The 19,675-nt window shown below is 42.1% G+C and overlaps 1 protein-coding gene across 1 annotated transcript in view; it reads left to right on the top strand.

The window, feature by feature from the left end:
• LRRK1 (leucine rich repeat kinase 1) overlaps positions 1 to 19,675 on the top strand; it is a 2,417,153-nt gene that overhangs the window by 1,449,047 nt on the left and 948,431 nt on the right. Inside the window, 1 exon segment of the mRNA XM_044078686.1 lies at positions 13,545 to 13,674. Within this exon segment, the coding sequence (XP_043934621.1) occupies positions 13,545 to 13,674 (130 nt within the window).

The following is a 19,675-nucleotide window of genomic DNA, read 5'->3' as shown; positions in this document are numbered from 1 at the left end:
GAGGAGTACCTTTATTGTTTGGGCACTGACCACCTGGAGGTTGAATGCAACATTTGTGTTACATTCAACCCCAGGGCTTTGATCAAGTGCTGCAATAAGTTACTATTGAAAGGCTTGGCTCGGGGAGGGGGGGAGTTGGTCCACCAGTCTATGGCCAAACTGGGTCCCTCTGACCAGAAGAGAAAAGCTGTCTCTGTCTCTGGGTCCTGTTCCTCTTAGAAGCCTATGCTGTCGGATCCAACTCCAGCCTTGGCATGGTCAGATCTGAGGACCTCTGATCGGAGGTCTCGTGAGTCTACTCTTGAATCCAAGCCTCCGGATTGAGGCCTTCAGCTCCAGTCATAATTAGACCTACCACAGATCCAACCTCCTTGGATCTGAGGGTTTCGAGTTCTAAATGCTCAGATCCTCAGTTTCCCTCAGATCCGAAGTGGATGGATCTAGGAGCCATGTCCAATCCCACCATCTTGATCAGGGAATCTCCATCAAGTTCTGGCCAGGAACAGTGTTTTGCAGCTCCCAGGCACAGAAGCTGTTCTTCTGAGAGGTATGGGAGGTCCTTGGGGTCTAGGCATGCATCCTCAGCTAGGTCTTCAGTCTCTTTTAGGTCCTTCAGAAGCTTGCTCCCATCTGACATGGACAGGATGATGAGGTCTTTCCTCAAGGCTCAAATTGAGTTAGAGTTTCTGTCATCCCCTGCCCAACCAGCCAGGGGTCCTTCCCCTGCCCCTACACTTCAATCTCCTCATCTGACCCAGGTGGTTTTGGACTTCCATGTCTCTACCCCATCCGAGACCCTGTCTGGCTCTGCTGTTCCTCCCTTGGAGCAGACTGGGTCCCAGACCCGAGTAGCCACTCCAGAGTCTTTGGGGAAGGGGTTCCGGTCCAGTTTTTTTGGACCAGTGGCTGCCCTTCAGTGCTTTGGCTCTCGACAGTTCGGGACCGGTATTATCCAGCGGACTTGAGGCGGTAGCATGCTCTGCTCCCTCTTCTCAGGTGGTCTTGTCTGCCGGGAATGGGGAGGGGGCATCATCTAGCCTTTCAGCCTTCCAGATGGTAGAGAGGACCTTCTCCATTGTTAGAGTTGTCTCCCCCCTGGTCTCCAGGGCCCTTTCTAGCCCCCCTCATCTCTGAGAGCTGAGCCTTCTCATCCAGCTCCCGGTCAGCAACCCCGAAACGGCCTTCAAGGGGGAGTTATCCCACTTGGGGTTCACTACTCTTCCAATTCCTCCCCTGAGTCCCCCTCAGAGGATGTGCACCGGAAGAGGACATGCAAGACAAGGCACCTAGACTCTCTGATGACGTCTCTCACTCACGATATGGACCTCGATGAAGGGGATGAGTTCCCAGATCTCCACCCAAAGATCATCCTAGAGATCCTCAAGTTGAAGGGTGGATGGTCTTCCCAACCCCCAGTCCTCCAAGGACTCCATGTTCCTGAAGGCATTTGGGACGGGACCATCTACCACCTGGGTTCTCCCTGCTGATGAACTGATAAACCTTATGGCTAGCAGGGCATGGAAGGAGCCTGATACTGTGGGGCCAGTGCCCAAACAAGCAGACAAACTCCCACTGATGGGCAGACAGTTTTGGTCAAAAGGGGTGCCAGTCAATGCTATAGAGGTAGCTGCTGCCTCTATAAAGGAGTTGGTGGAGCAGAGCATGTGTGTCCATCCCCCCAAATGAGAACTGATAGACATGGAAAGTGGGTTTTCACCTCAGCTGATTTGGTCTGCAGATGCTTAATTACTTGGCATATTTCACCCACCTCCAAAGGGATTTGGTTAAGGAACTCACCACTTCCCTTTCTGAGTCGATGCCTGTCAAGGACTTGAACAAAGTGTCTCCCAAGCTATCCACTGTTGTGTCCCTCGCTAATTCCTCGATGAGGTTGAATTCCAGTGCTGTGGAAAGCACCTCTTGAGCGGCAGACACAGGCATCACTATTCAGCATTTCACCTGGCTATGCATATGTGGGTTTGCAGAGTCCTTTAAAGCATCCTTCACCTATGCCCCCTTTGATGGATCAACTATCTTTGGTCCATCAGTCAAAGACACACTGACCTGCATTGAGCAAGAAGGGAAGACCTTGTCGACTGTGGGAATCAAAGTTTCTACCCCTCAGCAGTCCTTTTCTAATATACAATGAGGGAGTAAGAAATTGTGGTTTCCGGAAGTTGCAGTCTTCTTTTCAGGAGGCTCAGGATAAACTCTAGAGGCTGGGGGAGAGGGTTCAGTGGTAGACACCACCCTAGAGGCAGAGGGGATCCGCAGAATCAGGGCTCCAGGGAACCCTTCTCTGAGAAGCTCTTCCAGCACCCCTGATACATTGCTGACTGTCCTGCCCTCGAGGCAGTCAGGGGTAATTTGTTTCTGCATCTTTTGGCCTGGACAAACATCATAAGAGATTGGTGGGTGCTAAGCATTATTTCCAGGGGCTATTTTATTCCCTTTTCCCATCCCCCCACCTCCCAGGAAACTTCTCCCAGATGTACCACCCCATTGGGGGGAGCTTAGCTCAGCAAGAAGTGCTTAAGCTTCTTAATAAGAGAGCCATCCAAGAGGTCCCACCAGGACAACAAGGATCCAGTACTTGCTCTCACTTCTTTTTGATACCAAAGATAACAGGGGACTTACTTCCAGTCCTGGACTTAAGCGATTCTCTGTCAAGAAGTTGAAGTTCTTGATGGTCACTGCCCAGTCCATTGTGTCCTTTCTGCACAAGGACGAGTGGATGTGGTCTGTGGATCTGCAGAATGCATACCATCATATAAAAATAGACAGGCACTCCAGGAGATATCTCCACTTTTGCACAAGGACCAATCATTACCAATTCAGGACCCTGCCCTTTGGTCTCACCACAGTCCCCTGAGTGTTTACCAAGTGCATGGCAGTGGTGGCAGTTCACCTGAGACTGCAAGGATTCCAGGAGTTTCCTTACATTGAGGATTGGCTCCTCACAGCTCCCACAAAGCATTGACTGGCTGCAGCCACTTAGTACCTTCTTCACCTGTTCGACCAGCTAGGAATTACCATGAATCTAGCCAAGTCAAATCTGATTCTGACCCAAAACTTGGAGTTTATTGGCATCCAGCTAGACACTGTGTCAGAGATTGCAGCATTACCTCCCAGGCATGTACAACTAATCAGATCCCAAGTTCAGCGCCTCCTCAAACTGTCTCATCCTCAGGTCTACTTCATTCTCAGGGCCTTGGCATCCATAGTGGCAGCAATCTATCTGGTGTGGTTAGCTGAGTTTTACATGAGGCTTTTACAGTGGACGCTAGCAATCCAATGGTCTTCTCTGTCTCATCCAATGACAGCTTCCATCTGCCTCACTCTGATATGCAGGCATCATCTTCTTTGGTGGATTCAGTCTTCCAATCTCCTCATGGGCAGACCCTTTTCTCTTCCTCCTCCTGCTGCTATGGTGACCACGAACAGTTCCGTACTGGGGTGGGAGGGGCATTGCCTGGGAAAGATGGTACAAGGTGCATGGTCCCCTGCAGAGACCAAACTGCACAAAAATGTACTGGAAATGAGAGCAGCTCTTATGTTGCAAGCCTTTCAGGATTTCCTTCCTCTGGGTACCATCGCAGTACACATGGACAACATAGCAGTTGTGTGGTATATCAACAAACAAGGGAGCACACATTCTTATCTGCTTTGTCGCAAGGCCATGAGAGTGTGGGAATGGGCGATGACCTCAGAGCACTTTCTCCTTGCAATGCACATTCACAGGGAGACCAATGTGCTAGCAGACAAGCTCAGCAGAGCTATCTTGAGTCCTCATGAGTGGCCCTTGAATCCCTCAGTGGCGAGAGAGAGCTTCCTTCACTGTGGTCAACTTAGCTGCAATCTGTTTTATTCCCCTCTCAATCACAAAGGTAGCCAGTACTTCACCCTGATCCCCAGGGATGCTGTAGTTCATGATTGGCCTCCGAGTCTCCTTTATGCTTACCCTCGTATTCCTCTCATTCCCAGAGTACCTCAGAAAGTTAAATGCCTCAAGCCTCCCTTGGTCCTCATTGCCCCCTTCTGGCCTTGGCAGGTGTGGATGTTTATTGTGTTACACTGTTGCAGTCATTACACTTGGGTTTTCCTGCTGGCAGGCTACCCACAGTCGGCCTGAATTCCAAAGTCCTGGTCCAGCATCGGTTGCTGTCACCTCTTCCCTGATGTCAGTGCACCAGGGGTATAAAAGAAGCAGCTGACGCCATTTTCTTCAGTCTTTCTTGCCGCACGGTGCCCGAAGCAAAAGCAGTTCGCAAGTGCTGGTCGGCCTACTCCTGAGATTTTCAAAATCGAATTTCAGATCCGAAGTCTTCATTAAAGCTAAGTACCCCATTGGGGAAACTTTTTTCTTGCTCCAGACCGATGTCAGAAAAAGTTAACAATTGTATTTCTTGTGGGAAGCAAATACCTCATAAGGATTTTCACTCTTACTGTATTCCTTGCCTAGGCCCTGATCACAACGTTGCTAGGTATCGGTTTTGTGCTAGATTTAACCAGCGCACTATTAAGCATCGGTACGATTTTGCCTTTCATTACTTTGTCCGAAGATTCAATTATATAATGCCATCAGAACAACCGATGACCGGAGTTTATAAAAAGCGCAAGGAAAAGGACAGTCACCCGAGGTCCAAAACCGATGAAGAGGCTTCCGCTAAGCCAGTCGCCGGTTCTCAGTGAGGCACTTTCGCAGCCCCTGATGCCCACTACCTCAAAGCCACAGGCCGCTGCCGATTCCCACGTGGAGCCAGTTAGACCTCTGGATACTCAAGGTATTGGACACTCGGAAACCATTCCCTCAGATGGGTCCGGAGACGCTGAGCTGGCATCGGCTTCTGAGGGTGTTTTCAGACATACACAGTTATATGTAAAGCCTACCTCAGCTTCCAAAGCAAAGACTAAAGCAGCTCTAAAGACAAAGAAACAAGTACAGCATTCTCTTGGACAAACTTCCATGCCTAAAAAACAGATGCTCAAAATGGCCGAAGACCTAATTACCTTGATCAGGGGTTCTCATCCCCCTCCTGATAAGAGGCCTAGGCAAGAGACAGAATATGAATCTTCAGATCAGGTTTCCATTTCCTCTGACTCCACTTCTGAGCAGAAATATTCTCTTCCTCCCTATGAGGATTCTGATGCTGAAGAATCTATTCCTTCAGCCTCTCCTCCTGAGGATTTTTCTTTTGGGGAAACCCTGCATACCATGAGGGAGCACTTCCACTGGGAGAGCCAAGACTACTCAGAATCAAAGAAAAGGCTTAGAGATTTTCTTTTACTGCCTCAGCACAGGCCTCTTGCTATTCCCCCTGTGTTAGACATTGTAGATTATGTATTTTCAGAGTCCGGCCTTTCTCCTGACTCTTTACCCCCTGTCCCTGTAAAACCAGACAGATACTACAGGGTTCCAGAGTCACATACATTTCTTTATAAAAACCCTGCTGCTGATCCAGAAACTATTTCTCAGGGTCCCAAAGGGGTCAAGGCTTCTACTGCAAAAAACCCTATCCCCTCTGACAGGGATTCTTGGGCACTAGACAGATGGGGGGGAAAAGTTTACACTTCTGCTACTTTGGCTGTGAGGGCTTTAAATTGTCAATTTCATATGCTTAAATGTCAGCAATATTTAATGTCACTGCTAAAACAGAAAATGTTGTCAAATTCTGATTGTGCAGAAAATAAGGAAATGCAGAATTTATTGCATGCAACTGAACAAGTGGGAAAGCATACATTGCAATGTGGTTTTGATTCTCTAGAGGCCTCTTGCAGGGCCGCAGTTACGGGTTCTGTCATTAGTGGGCATGCTTGGTTAAAGGAACAGACTCTTCCTGATCATGTTATGACAAAATTACTATATGCTCCATTACAGCATGAGACTTTATTTGGTGTTAAAGCAGAGGAGGTGTTGAAGAGAATGGAGGACAAAGCGAAATCTATGCAAACAGTAAAGGATTTCTTACAGGTACAGCCACCCAGATTTAGCAGGAACTGGCCTACAAAGAAATGGTCCTTTCCAGTGTCAGACAGACCACAAAGAGGCAGATACAGATGCCCTAGAGGCAGATCCCAGCCCCAGGGCTCATACAGGCCTAAACAGTGGGGTGCTTCTACCTCCAAAAGCGGAGACGACAAATCACAGCCATACAGAAAACAGTCCCAATGACTTTCCTCTGCCAGCACCAAGCACTTACCTTTTGGCAGCCCTCTTAGGGGGAAAACTAACACTTTTTTCTCAAAACTGGCACATGATCACCCAGGACAAATGGGTTTTGAATATAGTGTCCCAGGGCTACAGGTTCCATTTCCACACCCTGCCAAGGGAAAAAGGTATGCCAGACCTGCCACACAATCAATGGGCAGAGGCACAAAAACAAGTTTCATCCTTCATGGACATGAAGGCCATACAGCGCGTACCACAGCAAGAGCAGGGACAAGGATTTTACTCAAGACTCTTCTTGGTATCCCAAAAGAACAAAACCTGGAGACCAGTACTGGACCTGTCTATTCTAAATACATTTCTGGATGTCCCAAAATTCAAAATGTTGACTTTACAGTAGCTTCTGCCCATGCTGAGCAAGAAGGATTGACTTGTAACTTTGGACCTAAAAGAGGCATACCTGCATATACCAATCAGACAATCTTGCAGAAGATACCTCAGATTCATAGCTGGCTCAACACGCTACCAATTGTCTGCACTGCGCTTTGGCTTATCTACTGTGCCCATGGTCTTTACAAAATGCCTGGCACCAGTAATTGCATATTGCAGACAAAGAGGAATTCAAATATATCCTTACTTGGACAATTGCCTTATTCAAGCAGAGAACAAAGACATTCTACTAGAGCACCTGGCATTTGTAAAAAGACTATTGATTTGCCTAGGGTACACTGTAAACGAAAAGAAATCAAAATTAGTACCCTCTCGAGATAATATTCTTCGGTGCAAGCTTAAATACAACTGCCCAGATGGCTTATCTCACGCCAGACAAACAAATGCAACTGACTTCTTACTTCACAATGTTGGCAACAAAGACCTAGTTATCTGCAAGAAAAATTCTTCAGGCTTTGGGCTTCAAGGCATCCTGCATTCTGCTAATACCATATGCCAGACTGCATATGAGGAAACTACAATGGTATCTAAAAAGTGTTCGGACTCAACATTGCCACAGCCTGGAAACATTAATTACCCTCATTCCTTGCCTTCAACAGGAGTTTTGATGGTGGACGCAGTCCTGTCACCTCAACAAGGGACAGCCATTCAACCTACCCACAGCCAGGCAGTCAATAACAACAGATGCTTCAGATTATGCCTGGGGGGCCCACATGGCAGGAAAATGTATTCAGGGCACATGGCCCTCAAGCCAAATGCATCTTCATATCAATCAAAAAGAGATGCTAGCTGTTCAGAATGCCCTGACAGCTTTCAAGGATCTTCTTCATCCAGGACAACTACTGATAAGGACAGACAATACTACAGTCATGTGGTACATAAACAAGCATGGAGGCACACATTCCTACCCCCTCTGCAGACAAGCCACGACTTTGTGGGACACAGCATTGACTTATCAAGTACATCTGCAATCACAATTCCTGCCAGGAAAGGAAAATACTCTGGCAGATGAACTAAGCAGAAACATTACGGATCCCCATGAGTGGAAACTGGATCCACAAGTCTTCAACATGATAACACAGAAATGGGGATGCCCAGACATAGATCTTTTTGCCTCCCCCTCACAACTGCCAACTACAGAGATTCTGCACAAGGACTTATCACAAGCAAGCATGAAAAGTGGATGCCCTATCATTCAGCTGGAAAATCCTAACAGTATATGCCTTTCCTCCTCTGCCTCTCCTTCCCAAGGTGCTCTTAAAGGTCAGACAAGAGAAGACAAAAATTATTCTGATTGCCCCAGACTGGCCCCGCCAGCACTGGTACCCAATTCTGAAGAGCTTGTCTCATGGCCCAGCCTGGACATTGCCTCTAATTCCTCACTTACTGACCCAACAAAACAATCAGATCCTACACAATCAACTCAGGACCCTAAATCTGGCAGCATGGCGAATAATGTAGCCATTCAGAACACACCTCTCTCTAAAGCAGCGATGGATGTTATTTTGGAGGCCAGGAGGCCAAGTACCAGAAAATCTTATGCAGAGAAATGGAAAAGATTCTGTGCTTGGAACCAGGCACAAGGAATTGACACGTTTATACCAAATATTACTCAGATTTTACAATGCCTAACTGAGATGCTGGACAAAGGCCTATTCTTCTCATCAATTAAAATCCATGCCTCTGCCATTTCAGCTCATTACAATACGGAACCACCTATTTTTTCTCATCCATTGCTAAGGCAGTACCTCAGAGGGGCCAAAAACATAAGACCTCCAAGGAGAGCACCAATACCTGCATGGGACCTCAATTATGTCTTGGAGAAACTCACACTACCGCCTTTTGAGCCAGCCAGTACATCTGAAATAAAGTTCTTATCTTGGAAAACAGCTCTGCTCCTAGCAATAACCTCTGCAAGACGAGTCTCAGAGTTACAGGCTCTCATGGCTGTGGAACCTTTTATCATTTTCCATCCAGACAGGGTTTCTCTGAGTTCTAACCTGACATTTATGCCTAAAGTAGTGTCCAGTGTGGCCCTTAACCAAACCATTCATTTGCCGACCTTTTATCCAAACCCACAGAATAAAGGCGAGAGACTCCTGCATTCTTTGGACATACACAGACAGCTGCGCTTCTACTTGGACAGAACTAAAGCTTTCAGAAAGTCTGAGCAACTTTTAGTGGCATATGCTGCAGGATCACAAGGAAAGCCTATCTCAAAGCAGACCATTTCTAAATGGATAGGCCACTGCATTCAATTCTGTTATTCACAACATGGCAAATCAATCCCTAAGGGCATTAGGCCACATTCTACCAGAGCAGCCACTTCAGCAGCCTTCCTCAGAGGGGTACCAACCAAAGACATTTTAGAGGCTGCAACTCGGAGTTCAGTGCACACTTTCACCAAGCACTACCATTTACCTCTCTACTCTAAATCCAGAGCAGGCTTTGCCACTGCAGTTTTGCAGGGCCTTATAGCCTCTCCTAATCCTATTTAGACCCAGCCACCCTACCTCAGCTTTGGGATTCAACCCAAGTGTAAAGACTGCAACAGTGAAACACGATAAACATACTACAGTTAAACAAACTGGTAATCACTAATAAAACTAATCACGAAAAAAGGCAGCAAGCCTCCAGAGACCAAAAAGCACCAAAAATAAGTAAATGGATGAACTCCTTCTTGTCTTAACATAGGTTTATTAAAAAACAAAACACAACCAACGTTTTCGCCACTGCCAAAGCAGTAGCTTCTTCAGAGATGCAGTACAAAAAAGGCGCCACAATTTTTAAATGTTTGCTGTTATACGCCCACTGAGTGCGTCACACTACTACTTAAAAAGGCAGTATTAACATTTAAACAATCAAATAGCGTCTTCTCACTTTATGTTACTACAGTCAACATTGTAGTTTTTTTAAAAATCAAGTTACATAAATATCTTAAAAAGAGTATATATAAAATATAAGACCAAGGCAATGTCATATTTGCCAATAGATCTTATACTCTACAACCAGGGAAAAATATATGTACAATACCTCAACCTGTCCAATTATTAAAGTGTCAAAAAAGAAAGAAAAATATGCTACATATTAATACTTAAATTAATGTGAGCAAGAAAAAACGCTACATATATTAAAAATTAAAAATTACTAAATAAAATACCCCAAAGTGGAACTGATCCACACTAAAATACATGTAAGGGTCCAAACCTTAATGTATAATATTAATCCTATTATTTCACATGTGTTCTACCTCTTGTAACTTCTCAATTTTAAAATGCACGCTATATTACAGTTTTCGTTCAACCCTGGAGGGCTAAAGGAATCAAGAGTTAATTGCCATTCCAGTTCTCTGCTTTCTAACAATAATGGAACAGGACCTCCTCTAACTGAAGGCAAGACTTGGTCGATGGCCAAAAAGTGAAAACTATGGCCGGGACACTTAATATGTTTAGCCAATGCATTATCAGGCTTGTTTTTCTTTATAGCATATTGATGCTCATAAAGTCTGTCCCGTAACCTTCGATCAGTCTTACCTACATAAAATGCCATGCAACAGTTGCAATTTGCTAAATAAATAATTGATTTCGACTCACAATTGAGTTTATGTTGGATATAAAATTTCCTGTTTCCAATGGTGAAGGAGTTGGCAACTTTTACACATTTACACCAATTACAAGCACCGCACTGAAACATACCTTTGTATCTAGAAGTAAAATCAAAGTCAATATTTCTTTCTAGTAACATTTTAAGGTTACCTCCCCTTCTATATACAATATTTGGGGCAACGCCCAATTTATCCAAAAGTTGTCCATTGTTTGTAATAAAATGCCAGTTTTTAAAAAGGATAAGTCGAATGTCAGTAGAGTTGATATTAAAAGAAGTAATAAAGCTAGTCCTAAATTTATCCTTCACAGTAGTTTGATTATCTATTATAGTTGTACCTGTAACATTAGGATTATTACCCCCAGGTGTATTACTAACATTAGTAGACACCAAAAGTGTACTTGATGATAAAATAGGCCGATACGTTCCATTAGAACGTTTCAGTTCTACTTCATTAATTAACTCTGTAATGAGTTGTACTGGATATTTTCTGTTAGTGAACATTTCCTTTAAATTTTGACATTCTTTTTTAAAAGAAATTTCACAACTGCACATTCTACGTGCATTTTAAAATTGAGAAGTTACAAGAGGTAGAACACATGTGAAATAATAGGATTAATATTATACATTAAGGTTTGGACCCTTACATGTATTTTAGTGTGGATCAGTTCCACTTTGGGGTATTTTATTTAGTAATTTTTAATATATGTAGCGTTTTTTCTTGCTCGCATTAATTTAAGTATTAATATGTAGCATATTTTTCTTTCTTTTTTGACACTTTAATAATTGGACAGGTTGAGGTATTGCACATATATTTTACCCCTGGTTGTAGAGTGTAAGATCTATTGGCAAATATGACATTGCCTTGGTCTTATATACTCTTTTTAAGATATTTATGTAACTGATTTTTAAAAAAACTACAATGTTGACTGTAGTAACATAAAGTGAGAAGACGCTATTTGATTGTTTAAATGTTAATACTGCCTTTTTAAGTAGTAGTGTGACGCACTCAGTGGGCGTATAACAGCAAACATTTAAAAATTGTGGCGCCTTTTTTGTACTGCATCTCTGAAGAAGCTACTGCTTTGGCAGTGGCGAAAACGTTGGTTGTGTTTTGTTTTTTAATAAACCTACTTTAAGACAAGAAGGAGTTCATCCATTTACTTATGTTTGGTGCTTTTTGGTCTCTGGAGGCTTGCCGCCTTTTTTCGTGAAACATACTACAGTTGTGTACCTACCATAAATGTAGATGTTCGAGTGTATTCACTGTTGCAGTCCAGGTTACCCACCCACAATCCCCCTTTTTCTTTGCTGGGACTTATCTGTACTACAATATCTTATACAACCTAGGTGGTGTATTTGCTTGTAGATGAAGGAAATGTTTATGTTATTGCATGCATACTTAATGCCATGAATGTTTAGCCTACCAATTTGGGGGCACTTGACATCTGGGGCAAGAAAAACTGAAGAAAATGGCGACAGCTGCTTTTTTTATACCCCTGGCGCACTGACGTCAGGGAAGAGGTGATAGCAACCGACGCCGGACCAGGACTTTGGAATTCAGGCCGACTGAGGGTAGCCTGCCAGCAGGATAACCCAAGTGTAATGACTGCAACAGTGAATACACTCAAACATCTACATTTATGGTAGGTACACAACTGTACTTTCTCCATCCTCAGGTCTCATCTGAAGCACCCCCCCTTGGGTACTGGATCCACTTCTCGATCTGATACCTCACCCCTCTCATCTTCCAATCACAAACCTTCAGACTCTTTGTCTGACTTGCGTGGTTTGTCAACTTCCCATAATTCTAAACCAGTCCAGGCTTGCCTTTCCCATAAGAGACATCATTCTGGCTTCACAGAACGCTTCCTCCAGAAAAGTCTATGGAAGTAAATGGAAAAGATTCTCTATCTGGGCCAGTCGGTGGAATCTGAATCCCTTTTTGGCTCCCATTCCAGATATCTTATTATTCTTGTCTTGTCTCTTTCAGGATGGAGCCAGTTTCTCCACTATTAAGCTGCAGCTGGTGGCCATCTCTAATTTTCATGTCAGCAAGGAACTTACCTTTTCTTCATTCCTTTGTAAGGCCTTTTTGAAAGGTGTCTTCCTGCTACAACCTCCTATCAAAGATCCCTCTCCCCCTTGGGACCTTCCCTTTGTGCTGCAGTCTCTTATACAGTCTTCTTTTAAGCCTGCTGCCACTTGTGAAATTAAGTTGTCTTGATAGACCACCTTTTTAGTGGCTATAACAAGACAAGTTTCTGAATTACAGGCTCTCTAAATCAAGCCTCCATACATGATTTTCATAGAGACAGAGTGGCTCACAGGACTAATCCCTCTTTCATGCCCAAGGCAGCCACTGAAGCAAGTTTGAATCAAACCATTCAGTTGCCAGTTTTCTTTCCCAAGCATTCCAGTAAAGGGGAGTATATGCTGCACATGCTTGATGTACATAAAGAATTATGATTTTATTTAGACAGGACAAAGAGTTTTGCAAATATGTCCAACTGTTTGTGGCCTTCTGTGTTGACAGACTGGGTCAGGCAGTGTCCAAGATTACAATATCTCATTGGATATCCCAATATATTTGTACGGTTTATACTTTTAAGGGATTGCCCTTACCAGGACCTGTTAGAGCTCATTCAACTAGATCTGTGGCTACATCAGCTGCCTATATAGCCTGACATTCCTTAGATGTGATTTGTGCTGCAGCCACCTAGTCTACTCCTCATACCTACATTACTCATTGCAAACTCGACCTAGTTTCTAGGAATAGTGTTTCATTTGGCTCCACTGTTCTTCAGTATGTCCTTCCATAAGACCACCCAGGAATATATGGTAAATTGGGACTCTGACCCAGAAGTGAGAAATAGTGACATGGATAACATCAGATAATGAGTTATATACTTACCATAACTTAGCATCTGTGTTATCCGATGTCACTAATCTTCACTATCCCTCCCTCCTTCCCCCATCCTGTTGGATCTAGAGGAAGTGGAGATGTCCTGTCTGGTGGTTCAGGTCACCTCTGGCTGTCTTCTAGCTCTGGGGCAAGCTCGATCTGAGGGGTTAGAGATCAGCAAGGGATTATGGGAGTGGGAGGAGCTTGAGCCTAGGATCAGTCTGAAACGTTGCCGGCTCTGATCCAGTGTCAGATCCTACGACTCAGAAGTGATGAATAGTGAAATAGGGTAACACAGATGCTAAGTTATGGTAAGTACATAACTCTTTTTTTCTTAGTGTGGCCAGGCTATTAACATATATGAAATTCTACAAAGTTAATATCTTCCAGTTAGTGATGTAACACTTTGTTTTGTTTCAGCGTGTTCAGTGGAATTCCCACAGTTTCTCAGTGATTCACTTGAAGTCCTTTTCCTGAATGATAATCTTCTGGAAGTTGTGCCACAAACTGTCTGTTGCTTGAAAAGCCTAACTGAGCTGTATCTTGGGAAGTAAGTATTTTGTCTGTACCTGAATATGCACTTAATGCAATTTAGTCTTATGGTTGTCAGCTAGGTGGTGAGAGTCTCCACATCTTTGGTAGCTAGTCAGAGTCTCCACATCTTTGGTAGCTGGTCAGACAGTACTTTAAATACACATGTATTATAACCTTCTCCAAGGCTGAATAACCTTAGAAATAATATAACAGAAAAGGCATGTCTGTATAGAAAGTTCTGTTTCATTATTGAGTTGTTCCAACTTGAATGGTGCTTGGTCTTTTGGTTACTCAGAGATCAAGCCATAGTTGTGCTTAATCTGCATGTAATCAAACTGCAGGAAAAAAGCAGTGAAGATTTTTACTCTTTGTATAGCCATTACATCTTCTAAAAGCTGTCGTTAAACCTGCTTTCTGACACCATGTGTCTTTTTGAGACTTTTTTCCTGGTCATTGTACTTTGTTTTGATTTTACTTTGATGGAAACGTAACATGTGCTGTAAGCATCTAAGGTGCTCGAGGTTTGCAACTTTGTTCAGCTGACTTTTTGAATGCACCACGAAAACGCTGTGCAGACAAAGTTTGGTGAATCTGCTAATGATACTAATGCTATGCCAGTAAGAACTTAAAGTTATCCCCCAGGAAAACTTAGACTTCTGCATAGTGCTGGATGCTTGAGTGGTGTTGTTGTAGAACACAAAACCCATATGAAGTCTATCCATTCCTGTGAAAATGATACGGCAGTAGCATCGTTTGTCAGCTGTTGCATCATTTGGCATATGCCAGCGACTGGTCCAGCAGTTATAAAGAAATTTATTGGACAGACATAGCTCATCTTCTTTATTTTATTTTTTTCTGTTTGCAAGGGGGGAGCTGCCACCAACCAGCTATACCGCAGCATTCATCTTTAAAAAATAAACTGCTCTACTCACCTATCTATCTACCGCTGCTAGTGATGTTTTGGATGTTCCTGGAGACTTCTCGTATTTATTGTCATTTACTTTTTGCTATCTGGATTAGTCCAAATAGGCCAGTGTCCTCTTTTCAGGAGAGATCCAAAGCAGTATTTGTGCTGACTAGGGGAAATTTAACCAGGGTACCAGAGAGCTTCCCCTAGTCTTTTTTATCATAACGAAGTGGTGCCAGAGGGCTGTAGTAGTGGCAAGGAGAGATATCCAAGACGGAAGAGGAGAGAGAATATGCTGATGGTGAAATGGACCAAGAAATTATGGAAAAAGTTGTTGTTCCAAATCATGAGGAAGTCATGGTGAAAATAGTGCAAGAATAAGCTTTAGATACACAGGTCTAGGTATATTTAATGAAAAACGGTGATCCAGGAAATGGCAATGCTGTAAAATGGAGTGACATGGTGGTGTTGAGGGAGGAGAGGAAATCACTACCTTGGACTTATAGAAGAAAGGCAGACTACCTGGTGCATGCTCAGCTGGTGGAAAAGTAACTTTAAAGACATGCACTGGCAACAAGAAATTGTCTGAAGTCTTAACTTTTTGCATAAGCAATAAAAAGACTGATATCCAGATTAGAAGTATTGAAGAAGGAAAAAAACACAGGAAGGAGGACAACAGACTGAAGTAAAATGCCCACCAGTAAGAATTAAGAATTAAAGCTATTGAAAAACTAGACCGATATAAAGTACTTGACAGTATAAGTGTGCGTATGCGATTTAAACTGCAAGATATCAGAGCACTGATACATCTGGGGACATAAGATTTTTGTGAGGTAATTTTTTACTCTGCTAGAGAAGTTTATGTATAAAGTAGAAAAGGAAAAAAAATGACCATGCCTTGGAAAGAATGCATTTTTCATAATTTAGCACTGCACCCAAGAAGAAAACTGACTGCTCAGTTTAGGACAACTGACATTGAATAGGCTGAATTGAAAACTTATTTTCTAACTAAATTTAATAGTGAGGATGATGCAAGAAATGTATGAACATAGGATTATGAGGTTTGGGTAACTTTAAATATGTGTGAATAGAAGGGTGAACATGTTTTAAATGTGATTAGCATGAATAGAAAAAAGTGGTACTGTAACGTACTAAGAAACAGGTCATATACCTAGGACCTGTTTACCTAAGTACAGAAAATGTAAAGATATTGGTAATTTTTGGATGGGTCGTCTATAAGTACTTTTCAGATAAAACACCATAAGATGGTGCAGCTACAGATGATGGAGGAATGAGGAAGAGAATGAAGCGGTGGATAAAAATGTTGTACAGAATACAAAAACAGTAGCAGAAGCAAATATGGAAGTACACGTGCAAAATACATTTGATATGCTAAATATTGATAAGGTAGTAGAAGGGGTAGGAACCATGTGAAGGAAATAAGCTGTAGGAAGTGAAATCCATTGTAGAAGAGAGAGAAGGAAATAACCCCAAAGGATGTAAAAAATGAACAGCTTAATGTTTCAATAATAGCATTATATGCAAATAGTATTAGAAGTGAAGTTAGAGCCTTGAGAGTAGCTGAGTGGTGAAAAAAAAAATAAACATGAACATTGTATGTTTGCTAGATACAAGCTGCATTAGAAACGAGACAAGAAAAAAATTGGAGCTGTATGGCAGGCTTCCACTATGAATAGATGAAGTTCAACATGGCAAGGACTGGAATCCCTGTACTGCATGCCCCCCCTTCCAAAAAAAGCCCCCAAACACTTCACTTTTTGAGTTTTCTTTTTTTTTTTTTTTTTTTTTTGCAGGTGGAAGCTCTCTTCACCTCCCTACATCCTGAATGTATATACACTAACTCCAGGGTCGCACCAACTTAAATAAGTAGAAAATGGCAAATGATGCTTTCAAAGTTCAGTCTTTGTCTACTCATAGCTTACCTATATGGGGAAGAAATTTTTTGGTCAGTAAGGGAGATGTGCTCAGGCATAACAGTTGTAATAAAAAGTGAGGAAGTAAAATTAATGGACATAATAGTAGTTTTACGAGGAAGGCTGTTAGAATGTGATATAAGAAAAATAACATAGTAGTAAGACTGTGTGTTATTTACGTATATATACATATGACAGAAGAAAAAGTGTTTGAAGTGATAAAGTTTTGTTATGGTAAATATGTTAATTATGATAGGAGATTATAATTGTAATCTAAGGAAAGATAACTTGAAATAAAAGTTAAGAAAGAAGTTATTAAATGTGGTGATTTAACATTAGAAGAAAAGAAACTGGATTTATTAGAGAGGTGTATTTAAAACAGAAATATGTCATGTCAGAAATAATGGAAGGTGTGACAGCTGCAGACTTTTGGGTTTAACTGGGTGATGACAAAAATGTTATAAAAGGAGGAAAATTGATAAAAAGGTTGACAGCAGACTTCATTATATTAAAATAAGGAAAAGAAAAGTTGTGATATGAGCATATCACCATGAGGAAATATCATGTGACTTGGACTTACTGGTGGGTTGTACATAAAAGAAAATATGAAAAGTTATATTTAAATATTTAAAGAAAATAACATGGAAACATTGTGAATGAAGTCAAAGTTGAAGTTTAAGTTAAAAAGGTAAATTATTTAAATTATTTAGAAAGAAAGTGGAAAATTGAGAAAATGTAAACTGTTAATCTTAAAAGATTTTTTAAAGAAGAAAAAAAAAGAAGCTTCTCCTTGGTTAGAAAAATGGGTTAAATGAAGAGAAGGAAAAAATAGATGCGATTTACAACGAAGAAGGGGGTTGTTGTAGATGCCTGAGAAGAAATTATGAAGACAGTTGAGAATTTTGTTTGAGATGTATAAAAAGATGAAGTGCAAGATAAAGTATAGAAAGCTATGAAAGTAACAGATGAGGTATAAAAAAGAAATAAATGTAAAAGAATTACCAGCAGTAATGGAAGGAAAAAAAAAATCATCAGCAGGTCCAGATGGACTAAGTTATAATTTTTTTTATAAAGATATGAGCAAAGATGAAAGAAAAGTTTATTTATTTATGTATTTACTTACATTTGTTTACCGGGAAATTCCAACTGGATGCACGTCCTTTTTTCAGCAGATGCCCGGGGAGAAAGGCTCCACATCATGTACATGAACAATAGAGATGCAAAGTTGCAGCAATAGTAAACATTACAGGTTGTTGGCTTTAATACAATAACAAGATATTGATTATCAATAGCATATACAGTAAATGTTGCAAGTTAAGATAGTTTCTTGTCATTTATAATATTAGTAACAAAGTTGTCAGACAAGATTTTAAAGTATGTAAAGACAACCAGCTAATTCTGACTGGTTAGTAGTGGCGGTAGTATAGATGGGTTAAGAGTCTAGGTAGGGGGGGTAAGGGTGGGGGTGCTAGTCTGGATTAGAACAAGGACAAAACCAGTGCAAATTTAAGTGGAATTTGCGTGCAGTCTTTAAAAGGCTGCTGGAAGGTAGAGTAGTTATAGAGGGTGGAAGATTGTTCCAAAGTTTAGATATAGCGCATGAAAATAAAGCTTCTCCTGCTGAGTTTTTGGGTTTGATAACAGTGAGTTGATTTTTGTTGCTTGATCTTAGGGGCCTAGTGGGTGATAGGGTTGGAGAAGGGTTTGAAGGGAAGGGATGTTATTGAGGTGGTTAATAAGTTTATGAGTGAGGGTGAGTTGATTAAAGTGAAGGACTTGTGGGAGTTCTAGCCATTTTAGTTATTTAAGGGAGATACAATGATGGCTGCGGTAGGAGGTTCCAGTAGCTTGCAAATTTAACAGTTTTGTTGTAACAAGCATCCAGCTTGTGTAGATCTGTCTGTCTAAGGTTGGTAAGTATGGGGGATGCATAGAGTAGGGTGGAGATTAGCTGTGAATTGGCTGTGGAGATTCTAGCCACCTTGGTTACGAATTGGCAGCTTCGACATAATGCATCAAGTTTCTTGCGAACTTTTATTGTGAGAGATATGTGGGTATCAAATCTAAGTTTGTTGTCTATTTCCACACCAAGTAATTTTGGGTATTCTGATGGAGAAATGATGGTATTGTCTTTGGCGAGAATGTTGAAGTGGGGGTGTTTTGGGTGGCTTTGGAAGGTTGGAACAGGAGAAGTTTTGTCTTACTTGGGTTGAATAGGAGCTGAGCATTGGATAGCCAACTTTCTACAGAAGAGAATTATTCCTGTGTGATTTGTTGTAGTTCTGGTAGAGTGGGGGCAGAGCAGATGAGAGCAGAGTCATCTGCGTACTGTATAAGAGATGCTTGTGTGGTGGCAGTATGTAGGTTGTTAGTGCAAAGTGAGAATAGCAGAGGGCCAAAGATAGATCCTTGGGAAACTCCGAAAGTAACTGGGAGGTGAGGTGATAGGTTATTGTCCCAAATTACTGGCCTCCGTGTAGATATCTGTGGAACCAGTTGCAGGCTGATTGTGAGAAGGAGAGGTTGGGGAGAGTAAAGAGTAGTAGCTCATGAGATACCATGTCAAAGGCCTTTGAGAGATTTAAAAGTGCGGCAGTAGAGAAGAGGCCATTGTTTTTGTGATGAAGTATAGTGTTGGTGAAGGAGAGCAGAGTGGAGGTAGTGCTGTGATATGGCCTGAAACCATGTTGGGTTTTGGAGAGGATATTATTAGCTAGGAGGTAGTTGGAGACCTGGGTGTTGTTACATTTTTCAAGTATCTTGGAGAGATGGTAGAGGATAGCAATGAGACGGTAATTGGAGAGGTCGGTGGAGGGGGTGCCTTTGTGGAGGGGAGTGATGTGGGATATTTTCCACATCAAGGGAACATAGCCTTCTGTTATGGAATGGTTGATTAGAATTGAAATTGGGTAGGTTAGTGTATCAGCTGAAATTTTCAAGTATTCAGAGGGAAGGTTGTCAGCTGTGTGTTTGGTGGGTTTAAGTTTTGACAGTAGTCTTTTTTACTGAGGCGAAGAAGAAAAGAGGAGGGGGGTTAGGGTTAGGAGTTTGGGGCTGTTGTAGGGAAGTGTTGTTTGTTTAGAGATGTTATAGTTTCAGTGAAGTGTTTGTTGAAGGATTCAGCAATACTGCTGGAGGAGTGGGGAATGGATGGCTGGGGAGTATCAACCTATCCT

This window comes from Protopterus annectens, chromosome 7.part1, assembly GCF_019279795.1.
Source record: "Protopterus annectens isolate FY-2018-M chromosome 7.part1, PAN1.0, whole genome shotgun sequence".
In the NCBI taxonomy this organism is placed as follows: domain Eukaryota; kingdom Metazoa; phylum Chordata; order Ceratodontiformes; family Protopteridae; genus Protopterus; species Protopterus annectens.
This window is presented reverse-complemented; position numbering and strand designations above follow the sequence as displayed.